Genomic DNA, 23,387 nt, shown 5'->3' on the forward strand with positions numbered 1-23,387 from the left:
CCTACCTCGCTTAGCAGAGCGCTGGACTGCAGTCTTAACTTATATCTGGGTAACACCTTATAGCTGGGTAACATTTACAACTATATTACTGCATTGGCTGTTGCAGAGAGTTCAGCTCAATTAGGGGATTTGTTCCCTGCTGTTTGACTGTGTGAACTTTGTACTGAACAAACCTGGTTTACTTGAATTGTGGATGTTCGATATACTGGTGAAAACTAGAGGAATGGAATCTTTTATTTTATTTTTCTCTGAGTTATTTGTTGTGATAAAACAGTCACACCACAGTAGGCCTACATAAATTAAGCGTAGCGTTAGTTCTGGCAGGCCATGACGTCAAGCTCTAATCAGCACAGCGTAACTGTTTTCACCTGTGCAGATCAGCTGATGGCTCAGCTGACTTCCCGTGGCTGCTTCCTATTGGGGAATTGCATTCAGGGCGCGCTATTTAAACTGCTCTAGTCCGACGTCACCTCCCTTGCTGCTGCTTCCTCTGCCGGCTTTTTTGCAACCCACCCCAGCTCCTCCTGTCATTGTATCTTGTTGGTTGCTCTGCTCTCTCTGGGTTTTCTTTGCTGCTGCGCTCCCTGCTTATGCCGTTCATGATGGCTCGTGAAGGGCAGGGAGGTGCTCTTCCTGCCTCAGGCTTTCCACGCAAGCGCGTGGAAGAGCAGGGGGTCCCAGAACAGTACCATACCGCCAAATTAAACTGTGCAAGTAAATAAATATTATTTTGACATAGTGGTCCTGACAGAAATCATGTTTAGCACTTGGTATCTTTAAATATTTCCTCTGAAAGATTCTGTAATTTATATTTTTTTCAATTTTACAGTGTTGTGTAGTTGGCAGCAACTCATTTTAATTGTCAGTTAATTTTAGCTGTTGAGAAGAAAATGGTAATCGCATGCAGTCCCAATTATCCTGATCCAAAGGTAAGAAAGTGTCAGATGTGGTGTTTCATCTGACCCACAGACAAACCCAACTATAGCCATTTTGTAATGTTATAGAGAAAATCAACAGCAACAGCAAATCTTCACACTTGAGAAGTTGGAATTTGTTGGCAATTAATAATTGTGTCTGTGGCTTAGTTCATCAGTGTCAATGACTTGTCAAAATACCTAATTTAGCAGTTGGCACCAAAAGAGCATTAAAATTAATAGCCAAGGGAAACTCAACCTCTTTAACTTGGTGCTATGTAACCCAGAGTCAATGCTGGTTAGTTCAAGACTAATGAAAAAAATATATTATGAAAAATAATATATCAGGGGGTGGAGAGTTAGAAAGAAGGGACTTTATACGTGACCTGCACAAGCAGAACACACCTGACTTGCAGTCAGTGGCTGGCCCAAATGTCTGAGACTACTTTTCCAAATAGGATGATGAATATGTTAACAAATAAGAAAAAGATAATAAGAAACTTCAAGTTGTTTTATGAAACTTGCATATTTAATCTAAATGTATACTGTTCACAGGTTGTAACAAACAAAATTAGTTATCATATATCATTCTCGGTACAGTGATATAAATGTCATAATGTAAATATGGGTCTGGATATTATGTATTATTTCTGTGTATTTTTAAATATACCCTTTGTGTGGTGGTAGAATGAGGTCACTGCTTTGACCTGCAGCATCTGTGAAGCTGTGTGTCTCATGTGTGCAGGACCTCTGAGGATTCATGTTGTCCCATGTATCCCAGTGTGCTTAGCATTGCCTGTTGAAATAATGATGCAAGCCAGAGTCTGTGTTAAAGCTGGGTCAGATAGTATGTTGCAATCCTGTTCCTCTCCCTCTGGGAACACATGTGATAGTCATAATATTTGGATTTCTCAAGGGCACGTGTTTCTGTTGCATCCTTTGTGATCAAGCACTTTGCTAGGAAATTCATGTTAATACCAGGGTGTTTTTTTGGGGGGGGGGCATGGATTCAATAAGATGTTTACATGGTTGCATTACATCATTCCTGCAGATTTGTCAGCTGCACATTCAAGCTGCCAATCTCCTGCTCTGTCACATCCCAGAGGTGTTCTACTGGATCCAGCACTCGTGACTGACGAGGTCACAGAAGTTCACACCCTGTCACACTCAAGAAACCAGTTTGAGACAGCTTAAGTTTTGTGACATGGGGCATTATCCTAGCCTCGTAAACCAGCCGCTCCCGGAAATGCAATTCATTTCATTTCTGAGGGAGAGTCTGGCCTCATCCCCGTTGTAAGCGTTTGGCCTGAAACCCTCAGAGGGCCGAGCCAATCAGCGTCGCTGCTGTGATTGACACAGCACGTTGGCCAATCAGGGACCGACTGGTGCAAAGCCCCGTTACTACACCAACTTGCTGATTGGCTGAATGGGGTTGTCTGTCAACGCTACTACTCCCGCCCAGCTCCCGCCCACCCCAAATGCTTACAGGGGGAATGAGGCCAGACTCTCCCGAGAAATTAAATGAAATGCATTTCCGCGAGAGGCTGGTTTACGAGGCTAGCATTATCCTGCTGGAAGTCGCTAGTGGAGGATGGTCAACTGTGGCTATATATGGATGTGCATGGTCAGCAACAGCACTCCGATTATATCTAGTATTCAAATGATTGATGGGTATTTAAAGACCTCAAGTGTGTGAAGAAAAACCTTAACCTCCATTACACCACCGTCAGCCCGGACGGTTGACACAAGGCGAGTTGGGTTCATGGATCCATGCTGTTAACACCAAACTCTGACCCTACCATCTGCAGCATCAGCAGAAACAGAGATTAGACCACATTTTCCCTGTCTTGATTTGTCCAGTGTATTTCAGTCCGTGTCCACTGCAGCTGCAGATTTCTGTTCTCGGCTGACGTGATCTACATTGATGTGGTCTTCAGCTTGTGTAGTCCGTCCACCACAAGGCTGGATGTGCTGTTTATTCTGAGATGCTTTTTACTCACCACAGTTATAAAGAGTGGTTATCTCAGTTACCTCTGATCTCTGTCATCAATGACCGTAGAACCAACATCCCCTGGATGATCTGGAGAAAACAAAACTGCTATAAACCGCTGTCGAGTTGTGCAGTTCGAGTGCACAAACTCTCAAACCAACCTGCCTGGCATATTTTTTTTTGTCATTGCCATGTTCGATGTGAACATTAACTGAGGCTCTTGACCTGCATCTACAGGATAGGCACTGCACTGCTGCCACATGATTGGCTGATTGGATAATAACATTGTAGTGTTCTCATTCAGAGTGTAGCAACGAGTTAAACCGTGTCCAATGAAAACATGAGTCGTAGTGGAGTTGACCGTTTACTCAGTAGTCTTCAATGACAATCGGTGAAAACTGTAAATACAGCAAATATTGTATTTTAAACAACATAAAATATGAATTAACACAATTGTAGGCACGATGAATTACCATAATTATCGCCAGCAGAATGTTTTTAAATGTGTAAATAACATAGGCAAAATGTCCTTTTTTAATTACAAATAAAATATATATTTTTAGCAGCTATCACTATTTATTGTATAGCTTCTTCCACTAAGTTATTATAACATATATATATAACAGTTTACAGAGAAACATCAGTGCAAGAATAACAAAGCCACAATAGAGACTAAGAAGAAGCAGGCTGATCACACCTTCAGTTATTCCATGGCATATGGATCAACCTTAGACATATGGGTATTGCACTTTTTCAGTGTATCACTCACACTCACATTCAAACAAGCACACTCACATACAGTACACACACACATGCACACTTATGTATACAAAGATATACACTCATACATAGTCACCTATGCAGCTGTGAGTGTCATCCTTTATTCATTGAGCAGTGGGCAAGAAAAGCAAAACAGTCACTGCTGTCAAAGGAAATATGGAGCTTCTAAAAATAAGATGTTTTTTTTATAACCCCACTGTCCTTCCATCGCCCACCTCCACTGACAGCTGCAAACAAGACCTACTGCATTATAGGCTATTAACCTGCACCACAACTGTTAAATCCCTCTTATCGGTGAGAAAGTATTACAAATGCAGTTATTCATTTAATATATGTTAATAATTGTATTATTTCCCATAAGACTGATGTCTTATTGGGAGTATGATTTATCTCGTAGCATCCCAAGGTGAGCATGAAGAGAAGTACCCAGGATCTGCTCTTCAGTCTGAGGTCATGTAGCGTTCATGTAGCACTCTGGTTTAGTCATCAGTCCGAGAGTTGGATGTAAACCCTGTCTCTCTCTGTTGTCCTCAGTCAGTACCCTGAACCTTAAATTGCTCATGGTGAATAGAGCCCAGCTGCCTGAAAATTCAGTATTGTACCTTGACACATGGTCAGACTTTTTAAAAGAGAGATAACCTATTAGAGCTTGTATGAATATTCCAACATAGGTTAAAAATATCTTTCTTAGTCAAATGAAAGGAATTAAGTTGATTCCATTTAAATATTTATTGAGAATATGTCTCCTGAAATTGCAAGGTTAAATTTTTTTCCCACTGTGTCTCTTTTTTTAAATGTAAAATTACACAATACAGATGCCAGCATTTTTTTTTTTTCTAATCAAACACACACAGGGCACTTTGGATGATGTCTGACAGCAGCGATGAACTGCAGAGACACTGAATATTTGCAGAAAGTGATCAGCTGTCAGTCAAAGTGCTGGCCTCCGGTGCCGATGCCTTTTGTCATCAGAGCTCCTACCTGCCCCTGCGGTCTACGCTAGGACGGACAGGGGGAAGAGGCTGAGTGCAGATCAGGCCTGACACACCCTGCCAGGCCAGATCGGAGCACAAAGGGAATGCTGCCTCTGTGCTGCATCCACACACTCACTCTCCAGCTGACAGGCCAATGTCAGAGCATGCCAGAAATATATGGTAATTACTATCTGCTCAGTCCAAGAAAGGGGAATGGATTAACACAACCTGGTTACAAGACGAAGAGCTGCCTCAGAAATATATATTTTTTTCACCCTCCCAAATGTGCACTGCAGTTCCCCTCCTGCCTGTCTCTGTGGATCAGAGGCAGCAAGAGGAGTTGAGAGGCTGTCACTTTCTCTCTTTTTCAAAGCCAAGCGCTTTAATAGGCTGCCAGTGTGACCCAGCCGCACTCTTTGTACTACACGATTACTGTGTTTAGTTGTGGACCTAATGCTGCTGACCTCTATTTTCTAATGGGGAGAGAGACCTTTAAGGGGCACTCAAGACTGAAATCACTTGTGTGTGTCTCCAGTAAGAGTGGATTTTTTTTTCTCTAGTGTGTGTATGTGTGTTGACCCTGTTTGTGCTCCCACCCGAGGCTTTGAGAGCGCGGAGCATGTGCATCCTGTCCGGTCCTGTAAAGGAAACAGTGGAACAGAGGATTCCTGCAGCCTGGAGCAGATATGGGAGTACAACAGTCAGTAACGCAATGTAGGATGACAGTAGTTTAACTGAGGAGGGGTTTTCTGGGTTTGCTTTTGTCGGTTTGTGTTTGTTTCTGTGCAAAGATCAGGCAGCCTCTCAAAGACGCACCCTATGAATGTGTAGATTCTTATATGACAAAATTGTGAATTTGAGACTTTTCCCATGCAAAGTCTGTGGCCATGTTGTTCGTCTGAGGGAGGGGCCCCTCTCCCTTCCAAGTGTTTCAGAAAAAGTAGTTTACATTGTACCAGATCAGCATGTACCCTGTATGACACCAGCCAGCAACCCATCCCGCTCATGAATGTAATACCCCACTACTGACGCCTGCACTCAGATAATTATCCCACCCCGGAGACGATGAGCATGCACTGTTTTGATGTCAATTTGTACATTTTGCAGCATTCCCACATCCCACTGCTCTGTAATTGGGTGATTAAAAATGCATATTATTGTCACAGTGTGCTTTTACATGTATTATTAATATCAAGTGATGAGGCAGCTGATAATATGTATATTATGATGCCAGACCATGCTGATCTAACAGTAACACTGCCGACGTCCCTTTGTATTGACAGATGGCTGCTTTGCTTATCGGGGGGGGGGGGGGGGGGGGGGGGCTTTAATTGTTAATCCTTGTCAAAAAAGTTGTTAGTGTCTAAATGAATATGTATTGCTATAAGCAGTGGTGGCAGACGCCTCCGGGGACAGGGTCAGTGGCTGGCTTTGCCATGAGGCTGCAGCAGCAGGATGAGGCAGGAGGACAGGGCATGTATTGTGCAGAAATTAATCACATTACAGGCAAAAAATCTAAAACAAAACCTGGCTGTTTTTTCATCTAACTGGCTGACGTCATTTGCTTTAACGGATACATGAGGGTTGACTGTCAGCACAGCAACACAGTTCCAGTCATGTCCTCCAACTGCTGCCCTTTACAAAAACTTCAATTTGTCTATTTACGTCAAATCAGCATTTACCTGCACATACCATACTTATCTTTTCATTGCTGAACGACAAACCTTACAAGTTCTCTCATGTTTTGCATTTCACTATATGTACATGGCAACAGTGATTTGAATAGGTGAATAGAAGCATAGCATTATATTAATGAGTGAAGGGGCAATCCACCATCTTTACACATACAGTAAAAGTCACTTAACTCATCATGTAGTGAACAACTCAGCCTGTGAAAACAGTCGTCTTCACCTGTGTGGCTCTGGAGGAACTTTTCTCGGGATGTCTCAGCCTTTCCCTCATGTTTGTGGATACATTTTACATACGTTGTATCTCTCACAAATCCACTAACTCTGTGTATGAGTAGCAAATTACTGTCATATTCCATTAAGAAAATACAAATAGGCTGCTTTCCACCTCTGCCTTCCTGTTGTGTATTGATCGAATGATTTATGCAGCAGCTAACACATAAAGTTGATGTTTTCGGTGCTTTTGAGCCTTATTGTTGGCTTTTTGCAAAGTGAAAACATTGGCAGTGTACTCAGTTTAACTAAACTGTGGGGAAGAGGCTAAATATACTTAGATTCTTTTGACCGCTAAATCAACTCTGGAGTTTGACTTATTCAGCACAGTCCAAAATACACAAAAGATGATCCACCACAACCATAAAATCCCATAGCGCCTATACACACTGTTGAAAATCTCCTGTGATAATTATTCAAAATGTTTTTATAGAACAGTTTAGAGTTGAAAAAAAAAAAAACCTCATGATGTATGTATACACACAAACAGCAGAAAAAATCTAAGAAAATAAACTAACACCATCGGATTTCATCCTCAATCATGTTTCTCAGCCCTATCTTTAAAGGATATGTTTGCCCCTGTAATCACTGAGAATATCAATTATTCAGAGTTTTCAAATGCCTGTTAATAATGGTCAAAAGACATCAAAGAGACACTGTGTGAAAGCCCTGCATCATCAACTTCCTTTGGCTTTCGCAGCTTGTCTCTGCGTGATATATAAATAAAGTTATGATGCTATAAATAAAACATGTTCAGTGTATTCACTGATGAAAAGACAGAAGAGGGTCTTTACTGTGTCACTGAAGTACAATGGGACAAGGGAATATTCTACAAAAGCAAAACGACTAAAGTAATAGTTGAAAGCCATTTAAATTTAATGAATGTTGTCGTATTTTTAACAGTTGATATTATGTATAAAATTGTTTCATTCTTATACATACAGTATTATTCATATTATTTCTTTGCCTTTATTGAACTGCCCACTCACATTGCAAAGTAACATTTCAGCTGACAGTATACACACACAGCTATACAGTATGTGTGTCCTTCCACAGGTGTCCGAAGATGATAAAGACATTCTTTTCCAGGCTGTCATAAAGAATGATAGACCTAGTTTGGGATTACAGCCCACCTTCTTTGTCCTCCAGCTCCATCTTTTTATCACAATTCAGCCGGGACGTGATCTTAGCTATGCGAGGACACAGGCATGTTTGACTTGCATGTCTTGTTCAGCCTTTGAATATTCAGCGAGGCCTGCCCTTTGAAGATGCTCCCGTGTCTCCTTATGTGAGTCAAGCAGCTTTATTCACTGTGACTTCTGCAAAGTGATCTTTAACCTAGAGGGAAACCACAAAGAAGTCTTCTGGGACCTCTGCAGACCCCTCTCCAAAGGATCATGTTTTAGAAATAACAATGTTTTTTTCTGTTTTATGTGTGCCACACTAAGATCATGGTATGTTTTTTCACATCAGTTTTTTTCAGATTTTGGTCTCAAACAACTAAAATTGTTATTTAGAGCTGATGTAGAGAGGCTGCTGCTATTGTAATACAAACAAGGCTGATTTCCTGTTACCATGGCAGTTGTCATTGTAATGCTGCCTTGCAGGGCAGCTGGATTTCTTCTACAATTTGTCTTAAAGATGTCCTGGCTTTATACCAGGGAGTATTGTGTAACCCATAAAATCAATGCCCTGGATGATTTTCTGAAGACCGTTCGGCCAGCTGTGTGAGACATCTCATTATGTTTTTGCTCTCTGTGGTATTCTGCAGCTCATGTTGTTCCATGCAGGCATATGGGTTTTAAACATAGAACGAGAGCAGGTGCAGCCATCGTCCAAAAGCACTGGAGAGGAAACAAACACAAACAACATGCCTTATCCTGCCTTGAAGTGTCCCTTGTCCCTATGGACCTCTGCTGTGCCATTACTCTGTGTTCAGCTCCACATGTACAGCAGCCAAACCCTAAGCCCAAGCCCCAAATGATGCTGATCAGTACAGTACCTGCTCCTCTCAGACAGCAGGAGGATGGGATCATGCTGTGATAAATGGCCAAGCAGCTAGGCAAGGGGAACGGGAGGGTTCTTCCTACACTGTTTTGTTTAATTGCTAGCCTAGTAATAAGTAGTGAGGTTTGATTAAGCTCAGCACGAAAATATAGCGTTGTAATCTTGTCAGTTAGACTTGCTTCCAAACTGAGCAGCAGATTATGTCACAACATTGAAATTTGATGAGTCAACATCAATCATTTGAAGGACTCATCCAGGAAAAGATCTCGATTCTGACCTGTAGAGGCCTGTTAGTCAGAAACCTCATCCAATTATTTAAACACGGCTTAAATTATGCCAACTGAAACTGCCGGCATCAGGAGTAAATTGATGGACACTTTTTTATGCCGAAGTAACTCTTCTCTGCAATTACACTACTACTTTCTCTGTGAAACTCCCTTGTCTGTGGTTGAATATGTTACTAGACTGATGAATGTGGTGACATAGTGATTTTAAAGGGGGGTTTATTAATGGGATTTTTCATATTAATTGGATTGCATTGTTAAATCTACTGAACAGTTGTTTCAATTGAAACACTGGCTCTAGTGTAAATTGGATTATTGACCAGGTTAATGAAGTCCCTTAATTTCTTAAATTCATCCACTGTAACAGTTAATGAATTGTTACCACATAGTAATTACATAATTGATATCACTTTATCATATTACCAACAATTAATGAATGACAATTCTAGGTCATTGATTTTTATGATTAATTCTCTTCCATAAAGTCGTATCCTGATGTCTAACTGGAAGCCCATCGAACCAGAAAACTGAAGAAGGTCTTCTGTCTGTATTGGTTGCTTGTGGATGAGCGCTTGGCCGTAGAATCACACCTTCTCTAAAGAACGACGGAAAGAACGCCTGAATATCAAGTCTTCAAAATGTGTTCTTTGCTTATTTTTGAAACACTCTAACACAATGTAGTGACACTAGAGAAAAGCTGACATTTAAACTCATTGATTTTAGCAGTCTGACAGGTACTTGCCAACATAATGTACCACTTCCTGTGAGTAACAAGTCACACCTTTTGGTTGGTTTCATAACGGCACGTGTCAACAACTCCTGTCAAATCTTGAAAGTTTGAAACGGTTGAAAATTGTCCTGCCTTGATAGGTTTCTCATCAAAATGGTGAAGACTGTAATAAGCATTAAAATGAGCAGTGAGCCTTAATTTCACACCTTTTCTCAAGCTGTTCATTAGGTTGTGTAGAACAAACGCCACTGATATCAATAAATTAAGACATTTAGAAAGAAGCATTTACTGTGTCAAATAGGCAACTTTGGATGAGCAGAGATAATTATCGTGTTATCTGCTGCACTCGTCAAATGTTTTGAATACTACGTGTTTTTCACATAATGGCAACACGCTATAAGGAACCGACTGGAACAGACCAGGAACTAATATCTATGAGGGGTTCCTGAATAATTCTGAAAAAGGAATTAGATATCAGATAGTAGAGAACAGGCTGCTGGTGATCATTTTAATGAGCAGTAATCTAATACTAATTTAGCCTAATATAGTATATTTGAGTCTGCCTACTAACTAATCGCTGCATCTAATGAATCCTTCTTGATTTACTCCAAATCGGCTGCTAAATGGTATACATAACCAATAACTAACAACTGATTACTTTGTTGTTCTATGTTTGATCACCACACTGAGTTTGTTACTAGAGGCAAATAATTACTTATTTATCACCCTTGAATTAAGAACAAAGACAATAAGAGGATTAACGTTTTGAAACAGTGGCAAGTATAGAAAAAATCCTGATTTTGTCCATACGCAACAACAAGCCAACCATTCTTTTTAGCATTCATTTCCCTGTGAAATATTTTTATTGAAGTTAGCCTGCGACCTAGCTAGCCTCACCCTATCTTTTGCATGTTTTTATAGAGGGTGAATGAAGAATCCATTCTACTCTTAAGACACAACACTGCGAAGAGGGGTCATTATAACCTCTTCTGTTGTAAAGACAACAACATCCAAAGCTCTTGACACATTCAAGCTGCAGAGAGAAATCACAACTAGCCCTTTAAACTAAGTCTGGGTATCGCTACTGATTTACTGAATCAATTTGATTCCGATTCACAAGGTCCTGATTCGATTCAGTTTGATCCATTTTGATTCAATTCAACACCAGTTTTGCTCAGTTATGTTATGAGAGAGATTTTCACAGAACTAATGCTGCATATTGTACAAAACTGGAACTGTTTAACCAGGTGCATTATTGAATATAATTATACATTAGAAATTGACCCAAAAGCAGTTGGGTAATTCACATTTATTTAACATGACCCTCCCCAAAAGTAACAACAGTGTAACTCTTCAGTTCAGTCGTGGGTAAATTCAAGTATTGCAATCAGTGTGTATTTCAGCAGTGAATGGACACAACTAACAGTGTTTTCCTGACAGCTGAGAAGATTACTGTCAAATATTGTCTCTCCTCTAAATGTGAAAGGAGGCTGAGAATCGCAAGTCTGTTCTGATGATACAAGTCAGAGTTCCTGAAATGTGTATTTCTCTTCTATAATACACATTCTACATCTTGGAGCCGACGTCTTTCCACCTTTTGGGCTTCTTTACCTTTCAAACAGGGCTTCAAATGAAGATCAATATAAATTGGAATGTTTTTTTAAAACCCAGCCCTTCTTTTAACATAGTTAAAACTCTGAGCAGTACAGACTTGTCTTCCTGAAGTTTGGAGAAAAGAAAGAGGTTTCATGGCTTCTGTGAGAGATGGGACTGACTAGCTTTAGCCACAATAAACTGCCCATCAGTTGGCTAGCATATGGTGTGGCTGTGTCAGTTAATGATATGATGATGATACCATGTTATGATGACAGTATTCATATATATGTGCTCTTAATTTCTCTATCTGTTGGTTATTTTTGTCATTATTATTAGTGCCGTGTCTGTTGGTACCATGTTACCTCAAGTATTCTTAAACCAGAACTATTTAGGAACTTCTTGTTATCCATTAAATAGCAACTTGCTAATTACCAACCCCATTATTGGTTCATTATAGCTTCATTACCTGCTCAAGATTTCATGCACTTAATTGTGGAGGTATTAGGAGTCTTATTTGTTGTTGTGGCCTTTGTAAGAAAGGATCTGTTCACTCAGTTTCGCCGTCTGGGGAAATGTAATTAGTCATATCAACACACACCCCACTATCTCCCAAGTCCTGAGTAGTGTATGTAGAACTCTCACATATCCTGTTATCAATTTTCACCTTAGCGTGATATGGCTCTGTCAACATTTCACTATCCTGAGGAGGTGTGTAACTTATTACACACCTCACAAACCAAAATATCTTTGTCCCTTCTACTCTGTTTTGTGACCACTCCAAAAAACAAAAGAAAGAGAAAATATAACTGTGTTTGTTTCATCCAAAATCTGCTCCTTTTTTCACAGATCTGGTATTCTCCTGGATCTTCAATGAATTCCCAACATACGTGAAGCAGGACACTCGTCGCTTCATTTCACAGGAGACGGGGAATCTGTACATCGCCAAAGTGGAGCCCTCAGATGTTGGAAACTACACCTGTGTGGTGACCAACACCGTCACAAAGACCCGAGTCCAGGGTCCACCTGCTCCGCTAGTGCTCCGCAGTGATGGTGAGCCCTGCTTTTGAACAGACTAACCGCACTAACATCATGTAAACATTACCAACCACAGACTTCTGAGTAGTTAGTTAAGAGCTTGGTTCAGGGTATTTGTGCAGCTGCATATCATATTGCTAATCATCATAAATGAATCTACTAATTAGAGTATGCCATCATTGGGTCATTTCTTTGGTTGCAAATGCTTCCTGTTAATTGTTCTGAATTGGCCTAATCAAATCCATGTATTTGCAGAAGGAGTATATGTTAAATATGTGTTCGCACACACCCACCTCTTCATTAGGCTTCCATTACAGTATGATTTGTGATGCAGCTCTGCTCTTGTTAAGTTTTTGTGCAAACAGAAATGTCCTCTTAACCATTTACACATTGGGCTTTTTTTCATCTGTTTTTCTTCATGCTTTCATTAGTGCTAAAAAATGCAGCTCGTCCATTCTGTGTTGGGATCTCTTGGGATGATTTAATACAGCAGTGCTAAAAGCACCAGTCCTGGTCATGGTAAAAAAAAAAAGCCAAACTTGTCTGTTTGTTAGAAGAAAGTAGGACACGTGATTTTGAGGAATACAAATGCAATTCAAAGGTTAATTATCTCATTGTTCGTTAATTTCAGAATGTCCTTTAACATGTGTATCTGATGCTTTAGGCTGGCCTTATCAAGACACTCTGCAGGAAAGGTCATTGTCAGCAAGTAATCTAATTGTAGGCCTGTTCCTCACCGTATCTAATGTAATACAGTAGAACAAATATGAAGCTAAATGTTACTATGACTACAAATGCAGTTTGTTTCGGTTTTTAATATTAATTACAGCTAATCTGAGGAAGAGGCAGATACATACAGTAACTCCTCCTATGAAACACCGCCTAATGGATTATTTCCAGACCTTAATGTAACCATTCATCACAGGCAGATTTACAAATGTTTATGAATGTTTTTTGAAATTACTGAATTGTGGCAGATACTTTACCATCAGAAACCTCATATTAGAAGAATATATAAGAATATTAACCACTGTTTTTTTCCCCACTGCATAACCCATCCCTCCTTTTTTCAAACATAATCCTTTTAAGGGTAGTACATACCTTTTCTTTTATATTAACTAATATATTCACACCATATGTCATGTTGTCATTAGGCTGCTTTTACACTAATTTGGTTATTACAGATTTGTCACCATGGAAAGTTATTCAGGAGACATATTAAGTTGAAATATAGAAATTTGAATATTATATTACATATAACATTGTGGTTGTAAAATGTTTAGGTTATAGAGAAGTAGCGAACATCTACATTCTAGTGATTTACTAATTGTGAATCTACTTATGAATAATAAAAGAAGCAGTGAAAGAAAAGCAACATTAACTTGAGAAAGGGAGGTTAATGTTGGTATTTTATAGTGATGGTACCATGAATAAATCTGTGTTCACAAAAAGAATCAACATTGTACTAAAATCACAGCATTTCCTCTGTTCACTTTTAAATGTAATCTTGCAGCTCTGCTGTGATAATACAAGGCCCAGCTTGCAAACTCAGTCAGGAAGGACCCGGCTGCAGTTCTCAGGGGAATCAGCTGACACACTTCAAATTACAGCAGTAATGCAGAGATACCACTACAGTTTACAGTAAAGAAAAAAAAGCTGTGAATTAGGTTGTCCATGTTGTGGTAACAATATACACATTTAAATTAAGAAAATAAATTCTCAAAGACAGTGTAAATAGCTGGTGCATTTTTTTTCACAGAGCTTTCCTCTTCCCTGCTTCTTTCCTCACCACACCTTTATCTCACCGAGGCAGCGGTGCAGTCAACAAAACATCGAGCCCCACCTCGCAGTCATGGGGGCTCGAGTAGAGAGGGGGCAGGCAGGCACATTAAACAGGTGTCCCCTACAAAAGGTTATGGTATAAGACAATTACCCGTCCACTTCCACCTGTCTGCTCTCACATGGGTGATAGTGCTGCGCTTACATTCCAGTATGAGACAGTTGTGATAAGGATCTGAATTAGCTTTCACAGTCACTCAGGGAGCCATCCTGATAACACATGCCTCACCAAATCAACGAGATGAAATTGGCCTGTTTCCTCCATCTCCAGAGCTATTTGTGCAACACAGCCCTGAATTACAGCAATGGGAGGAAAACCTATTGTTACACTGGCGGATGAAAGTGGATTAAAATACCATATTGTGCACCCAAGGCTGGGAGCAGGCCCAGTTGGTAGAAATAAAAGTGTACCCAATTACACATTTATTGATATGATTTACCTTAGTGTCATTTTAGGTGAAGAGTACAGTAGCTTACACATGTGCAGTGATGTTAGACACTCCAGTCTTGATTTATGAATAAGTCTCTCCCAAAGCTAGAACACATCCCCGTCTTCTCCTTTATCCTGAGAATTTTAGCATGCACAGCAGCAATATTATAATCCACCAGAGCTGCTTCACCGACAGTGAATGGGAGGCTTTGTAGACACAGTGGCAGTACCCAGGGGGATTTTATGGGCCCATTTTCTGGTTCACAGCTGTTAGCACTACAACAAGATGAAACTCATCTGGATGTAAAAGCTCAAACCATGTATGAATTCTCAAAGTTGTTTTTTTTTCCATTCAACATCAGTGTGTCGCGTGTCCACTGGAGAGCTGTGTTTTGGCTTCTTTTTCTCATTATTTTCAATGGAGGAGTGTTCAGTGACAGCACTGAGAGCCGAGTGCACTTCTGCTGCTCAGATCGCACAGTGGTGGAGGTTGAAAAACATTTCAACTTATAGAGAAAAGACGGCAGCACTTAAAAAAATGTTTGCAGTAGTTTGTAGCAACAGCAGAAGCCTGAGTTGTTTAACTTGAATCATAAAAATATTTTTTTTCCCCCCACTAATACAGAGGCTCATTTGCATTTCTCTTTCAGGTGTGATGGGTGAATATGAGCCAAAGATTGAAGTTCAGTTTCCAGAAGTTGTTCATGTTGCCAAAGGATCCACTGTAAAGTTGGAATGCTTCGCCCTGGGAAAGTAAGTCAGGCTCACCATGCTGAATAGCATATAAAAGAAAAAAATATTGCTAGAAAAGCACTGGGATTTTTTTTTATGTGTTTCTCAACTTTGCTGCAATCCCCATGCGTTTCAAGCTAGGCTGCACACATCCAGGAAATTAAAGAGCACGTGTTGTGGTGTAGGAATCCTCAGTTAAAATCTGGATTTGTGACACAACTGCGTCTAAAGTTAGAATAGTGAGAGGTTGTGCTTCACTCCATGAAGTGTAAAGTGTTTTTTTCTACATTCACCAGAGAATCAAACCCATGAATAATATTGTATATGTTAACTCTCTGCTTTAACTCTCTACCATAATCAGCTTCAGCCATGTACAGTATGTGTATCTGTACAAGGAATTTGTGAGAGAACATAGTGCTGGAATATGTAATAGTACATTATTATCATTTACTTTAAATAAACCTTCATGCCAGGGGTGGAACTGTATCTGTACATGTCTGTGTGAAGGTAATATAGCCAGTTTATTTTATCTTTAACAAATATATTTCCTGTATTCTGTTCATACTACTACCAATGGAATATGTATAATAATCTCAGTCTTCTCCTACATTAAATGTTAAGGATCTTAATAACACAATCTAAGGTTGATATGAGCACATTGCCCAATAATCTTGCAAATATAGGGAAATTTGAGACATTAAATTCAGATATTTTGGGGGTCATACAGTGATTTTCATTGAAAGGACAATCTGCTAATTGATTTATTCATGCATCATTTAGATAAACCAAAATGAAAAAAATATGAATAGCATAAGAATTACAGTGATTTATGTAAATGTATAATAACTGGGATTGACATGTTTTAATATTCACTATTCTGCAGTACAAAAAAAGTATTGAAAGTAAATTCTTTGGCATTTTCAAAAACAGTGATCAATAGAACAATCAGTGGTTGTTCTTTGTACTTTTTTATATAGTTCAAGATTTGATCTGTTACGTACTTACTCTGTTACTTGCAACATCTAACCTGGAATTACTCCTTCAGAAAATGTTTTGCCTAGAGTGGTCATTTTTGCATGATATTTTTTACGAGAAAACTAATTTTAAAAACTAAAATGCTTTTTTGCTGGGTCATGTATCAAACGAGCAAGTTCTTTTATGTATGGAGAGTGTGATTTGAAGGCATCTCTGTAGCACCACAATGTTTCATGGTCTGTTGTTGTAGCACATTTTACATTTATCAAAAAATTGCAGCTCTTGCAATTTGGAAATTGCACAAGGCCATATTACGATTTCAGTCATATTTTGATTAATTGTTCAGCCATAATATAAATGGCACATAACTACACTTTTCAGCAGATTTTGTGCACTTACAAAAAACTGAAAGCCGTGTTACACTTCTCTGTTGTCACAGCCCAGTACCGTCTATAACCTGGAGGAGAGTGGACGGTGTACCCTTCCCCCGGAAAGTGGACATGAGGAAAGCCAGTGGTGTCCTGGAAATCCCATATTTTCAGCAGGAGGATGCCGGCACGTATGAGTGTGTGGCAGAGAACTCAAGGGGAATGAACACAGTGAAAGGAAAGCTCTCGTTCTATGGTAGGTGATCCTGTAGTGCATGAATATTTGACCAGCGTGCACCACATCTGTCAGAGCAGCTCAGACTGAGAGGCAGCAAAAGCAGACACAACTGGTCTTCTAAAGCTGCCAGTGGCTCATGTGGCAGACATGAGGAGGGAGGTTCGTTTTAACAGCACATCAAAATGATTAAAGGCTGTCAGCCATGATGCCTCTAATATTTTGATCCAGATTAAAGGAGTGATGCGGATGAGGCTGAGCCCTTGGATACGACCTTGTTGGTGAGCCTTGTATTGGGTTCCACCAGATGGCATCATGATTGACATCCAACTTGACTGGAGATCAAAGCTGTTAAATGTACTATACATAGACCAGTGGCACATATGTCAGGGACATAATCTGCACCGCAGCATCTGGATCGACAGGAAGGGGGTTAGTAAATTGACTCATTGTTGCTGATAGTCTCATGGTTAAAGTCACACCCACTGGATTTAGATCCTAGAAGCCTTCAGAGTCACTGACAGACTGGGATGTGCAGACCCGTCAGTCTACAGTTAAAACTCCATGATTATCTGCTCTTACAAAATGATGGATATTGCACATTTAAACATGTGTTTTAAAGGGGAGTAAAGGGGGTTTCTGGGTATTTTCACTGTTTATTTTCATTTATTTAAAACCCTACTGCACAACTAAATATCTGACATTTTGGATAGAAAAACCAACTCTGGTGAAAGTGTGTTTGAATTTGACATTTGCAGTGAGTGATATTTTATTTTTTTATTTTTTTTTTTTTTACAATTCAACAGTTTTATGTGAGGAGGACATTATTTATGTAGACACCTCATTAGGGAATACCGATAGGCCATTCAGACCTCAGGGATTCTGCTTTGAATCAGATTTTCTGTAAGTCTGTTGATGCTCACTTGTCAAAATGACAACTTGACATGTATGTGTTGCACATACATGCCTACAGGTATTTTGCAAATACTGTAGCTGCGCTGTCTTTCCTCCATTCCACGCTAAAGAAAAGACACCTAAACAATGGTAAATATCGCCTATGGTTTGTTCATATATAAAATTGGATTCTGGACATGTATTTTGCAAGGCAAAGCACCCCCCAATAACAAGGTTACTCAAAGTGCTATAGTGACATAAATGGTATAACCTATAAAAGACATGTGATTTTAGTGAGAGAAAACAGTTTTGCCTAAACAGTGTGTGTAGACAGTGAGAATGTACTAAATCCTGGGATCTCTGGATGTGCTCTCAATATGTGTACTATTCCCCCACAGAGAAATAAATACGTAAAAGAAAATTGAGGATTTTATTCACAGCAGGACCGTAATTAAAACTAATTAAAGACGGTAATGGAACAGCTCCAGGAACACCTTAAAAACTAAGTTTGGATTTAAGTTTTCTGAAGCCAAATTTGCAACTTCTTAACTTTATACATTTTCAACACCAGATTGAGGCAGATATGATAAATTCTACAAATTCTAATCCAAGACCACAATTTTGCAAACCTCTCTGACCTTACAAGTTTAGTGTATATACTGTGGAAAGCATGGCCTAAATAATGCTATTCCATTTATATTTTAAGAATATTTTTGACCTGCCGAGGTTCGCCGGGCTCTAACTGGTGCTCTGAACAGTCGGTGGGTTTTCCTCCCTCCTGGACAGCTTGGTGTTTGCCTCCTCGTGATTTTCACCCCTTCACATCATGCTGTGTCAGCTGTCAGAAATAACTCATTTGGGGTATTAAACAATTTGTCATTATTTACAGCAGCCCTCTTGAGCTCTTATCGTCAGTCACTACACCAGCCCAGGAGCATGCTGGGATCTACTGCGTCTCTCATTTTTTGATGTGTTTTGTCAGTATCTCTCTCTCTCTCTCTCTCCTGCTGTCTGCAGACGAGTGATAAAAATCGGTAATCTTATTTTGAACTCCCTTTGAATTAAGCCTTTGAGACATTCGTCAGCAGCGTAAGCCAATGGGGGAATCGATAAGGGAATCTCTTGTACAGCAAAGCAAGCTACAGTGGACAAAGAGCTGGGCTTCATGTTGGACAGGAAAGAAATGAAGGTGTTACTTCACAGTGGCACTGTGGTCATTATTAGAACATTTTCACACCCCTTATGTCAATGTTAATGTACCAAGATGAAAAAAAAAACACCATTTGTCTCTTCTTCTTGTGTTTTTAAGTTTCATTACAATAGCGATTTTAAAATCAGTCCCTAATAATTCAACGTATAATCAGCCAGAGCCTGCATATTTTGCGCGGGACGAAATATGCGGGGCTGGCATGAGTTCATAATCCCCGCATTTCTGTTGGAAAAAAAATCACATATCTTCACAGAAAGTTGAAAAATGTTGCATGTTTACTACACAGGAACAACCAGTTTACCCCTGTTGCCTTGGGAACATTATGAAGTGACATTAAGTACGCAACGTGAAATGTTATCACCTCGTAAGATAAACGAAACGGGGAAAGCCTAGAGTAAATCCAGCGATCATAAGTGTAAGTCAGCCTCATTTAACAACAAAAATAAGAGCAAAAGATCACATGAAGCAGTTTCCCAATGTCTTAAATGAAAGTGGAGGCAAATTATTTTTCTCTCCATGCAAATGCATGTTGGAACACAACGCAGTCTTTGCAAGTTCCCTCAATTTCATCACATAAAATTGCTTAAATACCCCACATATTCCATAGCATTTTCTAGGACAACCCGTTGCATAATCAAGGATTTTTGCCCGCAACAATCACAAAAAAAAAAACTCAGCGTTTTCTTTTTTGAAGGACTGTTAAATGTTTGGTATCACTTCATCCCATCTTGCGCTGCTTAATCAAAGAACAGTAAAAGTATTAACTGAAATGAGAATTTATTATCTGTACTGCCCAAGAATCACATTAGTGGTTTTAAGCTGGAGGTGAAATTAGAGTCATTATATCTTGTTACCGGAGAAATTCAGTTCTTGGGTGCATTTCCTCCTTGTTTGTCATAAATCTCTGCACTACAGGCAGTTTCCAACTAAATCCAAGCCGGAGACAAGTGGTTTTGTTAAATTCTCGTCCCTGGAAGAAAAGCTTTGAAAAGAAATGGCCCTTTGCCTGCTTGTTGATATTGATATTACTCAGAGGGAGAGTAAGTGCAGAGCTGTGACAGGTTAGTTTCCCTGTTGTAGTCACATTTGTGTTTCTGCAGACTTACTGCTGCATTATCTCGTAGTGATTTCACAGATAAGGCAAATTCCCATCTTTCCTGTGCTATAGCCACTTGACGTTTGGCCTGATTGTGTGCGCGCTGGCCCCAGTGCAAGCAGAGATGAGCTGCCTGCTTTCATTTGGTGAGCGTTGACTGAGAGTCAATACGTTCACTGTGGGTGAGGGATAGAGTGAGGGTCCCTGACAGTGACCCAAGAACAACAACAATGCGGTGCAGTGGGTAGGGCTCCTGAGCTGGGCACTGTTAAAGGGCTGCGGTAGCATGAATGCTACTTACTGCTCAACAATTGTCCATGATAGAGTCTTACAGAGCAAATTTCTGCCATTTTTTTCTGGCGGAGTTGTCGTCCAAAGCCCACAAAAAGGCACATGCCACACAATACAAGCATAGCTGCTCATTACAAAGCTTATATTGATTAAAAAATGTCTTTATTATGTCGAGAATAAGCCAAGAGAAGAGACGGGGTCGGTGTGGATGTTACATCACACAGCACACAGATGGAGAATAAATGTCTCCTCTCTGCAGCAGGATAAATAACAGATCTGTCTGCAGCATTCAGTCAAAGGAAATTGGAACCTTTTTACTGTTTGCACAGATAGCACAGATAGCAGATAGCTACAGCACAGCCTCAGCCAACCTTGTGCAGCAGCAGCCTTGGCTGCCAAAACGATCTTAGAGACCTATAGTATGACACATGATCCACTGTGCAGGGCTCTGGCATAAATACACAAGGCACAAATACACCAGACCCCCCCCCCCCCCCCCCCTCCCCTCCGCCCTCCCTCTACTGGTCTCTACACCCACCTCGTCCTCCTCAGCCAGTCTTTCAGACTTCTTTCAGTCTCCTCTCTGTGTTTCTGAACACCCACATATGCACAGACTCTGGCTCACACATTGCACATCTCACACTGAGATAGTGTGGGGACGCATTTGCAGATATTGAGTTTTATACTCAAAGGCAAAATACTGTATAGCGGAAGCCAATTAGAGCAGGATGTGTACTAGTTGCTGTGCGGCCTCCACAAAGGTCAGTCCTTGAGAGTGGCATTAGGTGAGGACTGTGGAATGGAAAAGTGCGGTCAACCATTACTCTTGTCCTGCCATTGGCCTTGTGTGATATAGGATGATAGGAGCTTGACCTACGCATCATCCGAAATGTACGGAGCGTTGCACAGAGAGTGCCTTACTCATCCAGTTTCATGCAGTACTTTTCGTTGGGCTTAATCATTAACTAGCCTTGAGTTACTTGCATGACGCAGCAAGAATCACCATCACCATCATTTACTCAGATTGTATTGAAGGGATGGTTTTTATGGTACCAGTGGCCACCCTAATATATATATGGATCTGGTTTTCATCATTTTGGTTCTATTAAAAGCTCGCTGGGAGAAGTGAACGAAGCCATGAAGGCTGCTAAATGTGCAATAAATGTGGGATTCAGAGTCCCTGTCACTTCAGCTCACCACAGAGCACCAGAGGCTGCTGTCATTCCTAAATCAACTGACTGCTATTTAATAAAAGCAACTACATTTTATTCCATTTTCTTTTTCTATATACATATGTATAACAGTCTACCAAAAAAACTGTCTGTACGCAGCTGTTCATTTATTTATTCATTCATGTCTTTCTTTAGTTTTCAGTTTCCATACACTGCTTTAATGGTATTTAATGTGCTGTTGTTTTTGAGCTGTATTTAATATTTAACCGAGTGTTTATTTATAGCAGGAGTACAGGGCATTGTTGCTATTGTCGGTTTTACGAGTGGTTTATTGTATTGTTCAGTAGTTGTTACCTTGGAAGTGGATAATAGGGATCTGAATAAATAAATAATTGAATAAATAAATAAAAACTCATGATGAATAATATAAACAATAATGATAATAATCATAATTTAAAAAAAACTTCATTTCTAGAGCATTTTACACACATGATGTAGCTGAAAGCATTTCACAATAAAAACTGAAATTGTACAATAAAATAAAAGAATAGAGCGGCAGTAGATGATAAAATATGTAAATGAAAAGTCAAATTTAGTAGGATATTCTACTGTTTTGGACCATATTTTTGCCAAAAATTTAGTTTCACCCAAACTACTGTCCTTCACAGCTGATTGTCCTTGACTGATGATTAATCATAGTAACTTTTGAGGGGAATATTGAAGAATAATTCTTTTTTTACCTGAAAAACATGCAGAGGACATGGATTAGCATTCAGTCTTCCACTTTTTGAACTTGCAATCAATCAATTTTTTAAAGAAGTTTACATGATTCATGTTGTCTTATGCGTTGTATGTATGATTCTGACATAATTATGTTTCTATATTCTCTCTGTGATTCCCAGAGTGCAATAATGGTTTCATTTAATCATTCATTCAAAACCCTCCAGCAATAAGATAGCACTACATGGAAGAAGCCTGTCAGCCACAATCTGGGGGTAAAAAGCACATAAAGTATGTGTTATTGCTCCAAAGGCTTCACCGCTGTGAGCACATGCTGATGACAGCTGCGTAGGCACGCGACTCTGTCCAGAGATTTTAGTGACTTAATCAGTTTCGAACAGTAAAAGCTTGACAGATTTCGAATCCCAGAGAAAATTATGGGCCTCACTAATTTATCATTCCCTCACAGCCAAATTATTTTGTCACTATCAAAACTCTCCAGCTCACTCTCACATTTTTTATGTATATATTTCCAGCCCCTCCTCATCTCACAGAGAAACCCCAAGATGTGCAGAAGCTCATTGATGACTCGCTGGTGTGGGAGTGTAAAGCCACGGGGAAGCCGAAGCCTTCTTACAGGTGGATGAAAAACGGAGAGAACCTGGAGCCTATTGAGGTGAGACCTGCCAGCACTAGCATGTCTTTTGAGCTGTAGATAAAGTTCTGCTTCCAGGGTTAGGCGTTCAACAGCAGCTTTGGCACATATGTTTTCTCGCATCCTTGCTGCTGCTGCTGCTGCTAAATGAAGAATGAGAGCAACCATGTCCTGTATTTTCAAAGCTGCATTGTGCTTCTTGTTCAGGCTTTACTGACTAATTACCACGCATTATCATCTTCTTCATTACAACACGGTGCCTCCAGTGCTGCAATACATTATGTTATTCAATTCTGTGCAACAGCATTTATTTTTAAGGAATTAGACTGTGTCTGCCATGCTTTGCTGTGCTCACAGACTAAACTGTGAACAGGCCAAGTATTTCACGCTAGTCTGGAAAGCACAATGATGTAAGAGCTGTCCTAATCTCCTGTTAAATCTCTCCTTGCCGAGTACAGTTATTAATCCCGTGCCACCACAGGCGAAAAAGTAAGATTTA

The 23,387-nt window shown here is 39.9% G+C and overlaps 1 protein-coding gene across 2 annotated transcripts in view; it reads left to right on the plus strand.

Annotated features, from left to right (window-relative positions):
• Positions 1–23,387, plus strand: part of cntn4 (contactin 4) — a 116,295-nt gene that overhangs the window by 45,116 nt on the left and 47,792 nt on the right. For both annotated transcript variants that reach the window (XM_083972760.1, XM_083972761.1), the window contains exons 5-8: positions 12,083–12,286; positions 15,191–15,293; positions 16,687–16,871; positions 22,770–22,909. In XM_083972760.1, the coding sequence (XP_083828886.1) occupies positions 12,083–12,286; positions 15,191–15,293; positions 16,687–16,871; positions 22,770–22,909 (632 nt within the window). The remainder of the gene's footprint in view (positions 1–12,082; positions 12,287–15,190; positions 15,294–16,686; positions 16,872–22,769; positions 22,910–23,387) is intronic.

The sequence above is a fragment of the Trachurus trachurus genome, assembly GCF_905171665.1.
Source record: "Trachurus trachurus genome assembly, chromosome: 5".
Lineage (NCBI taxonomy): Eukaryota > Metazoa > Chordata > Actinopteri > Carangiformes > Carangidae > Trachurus > Trachurus trachurus.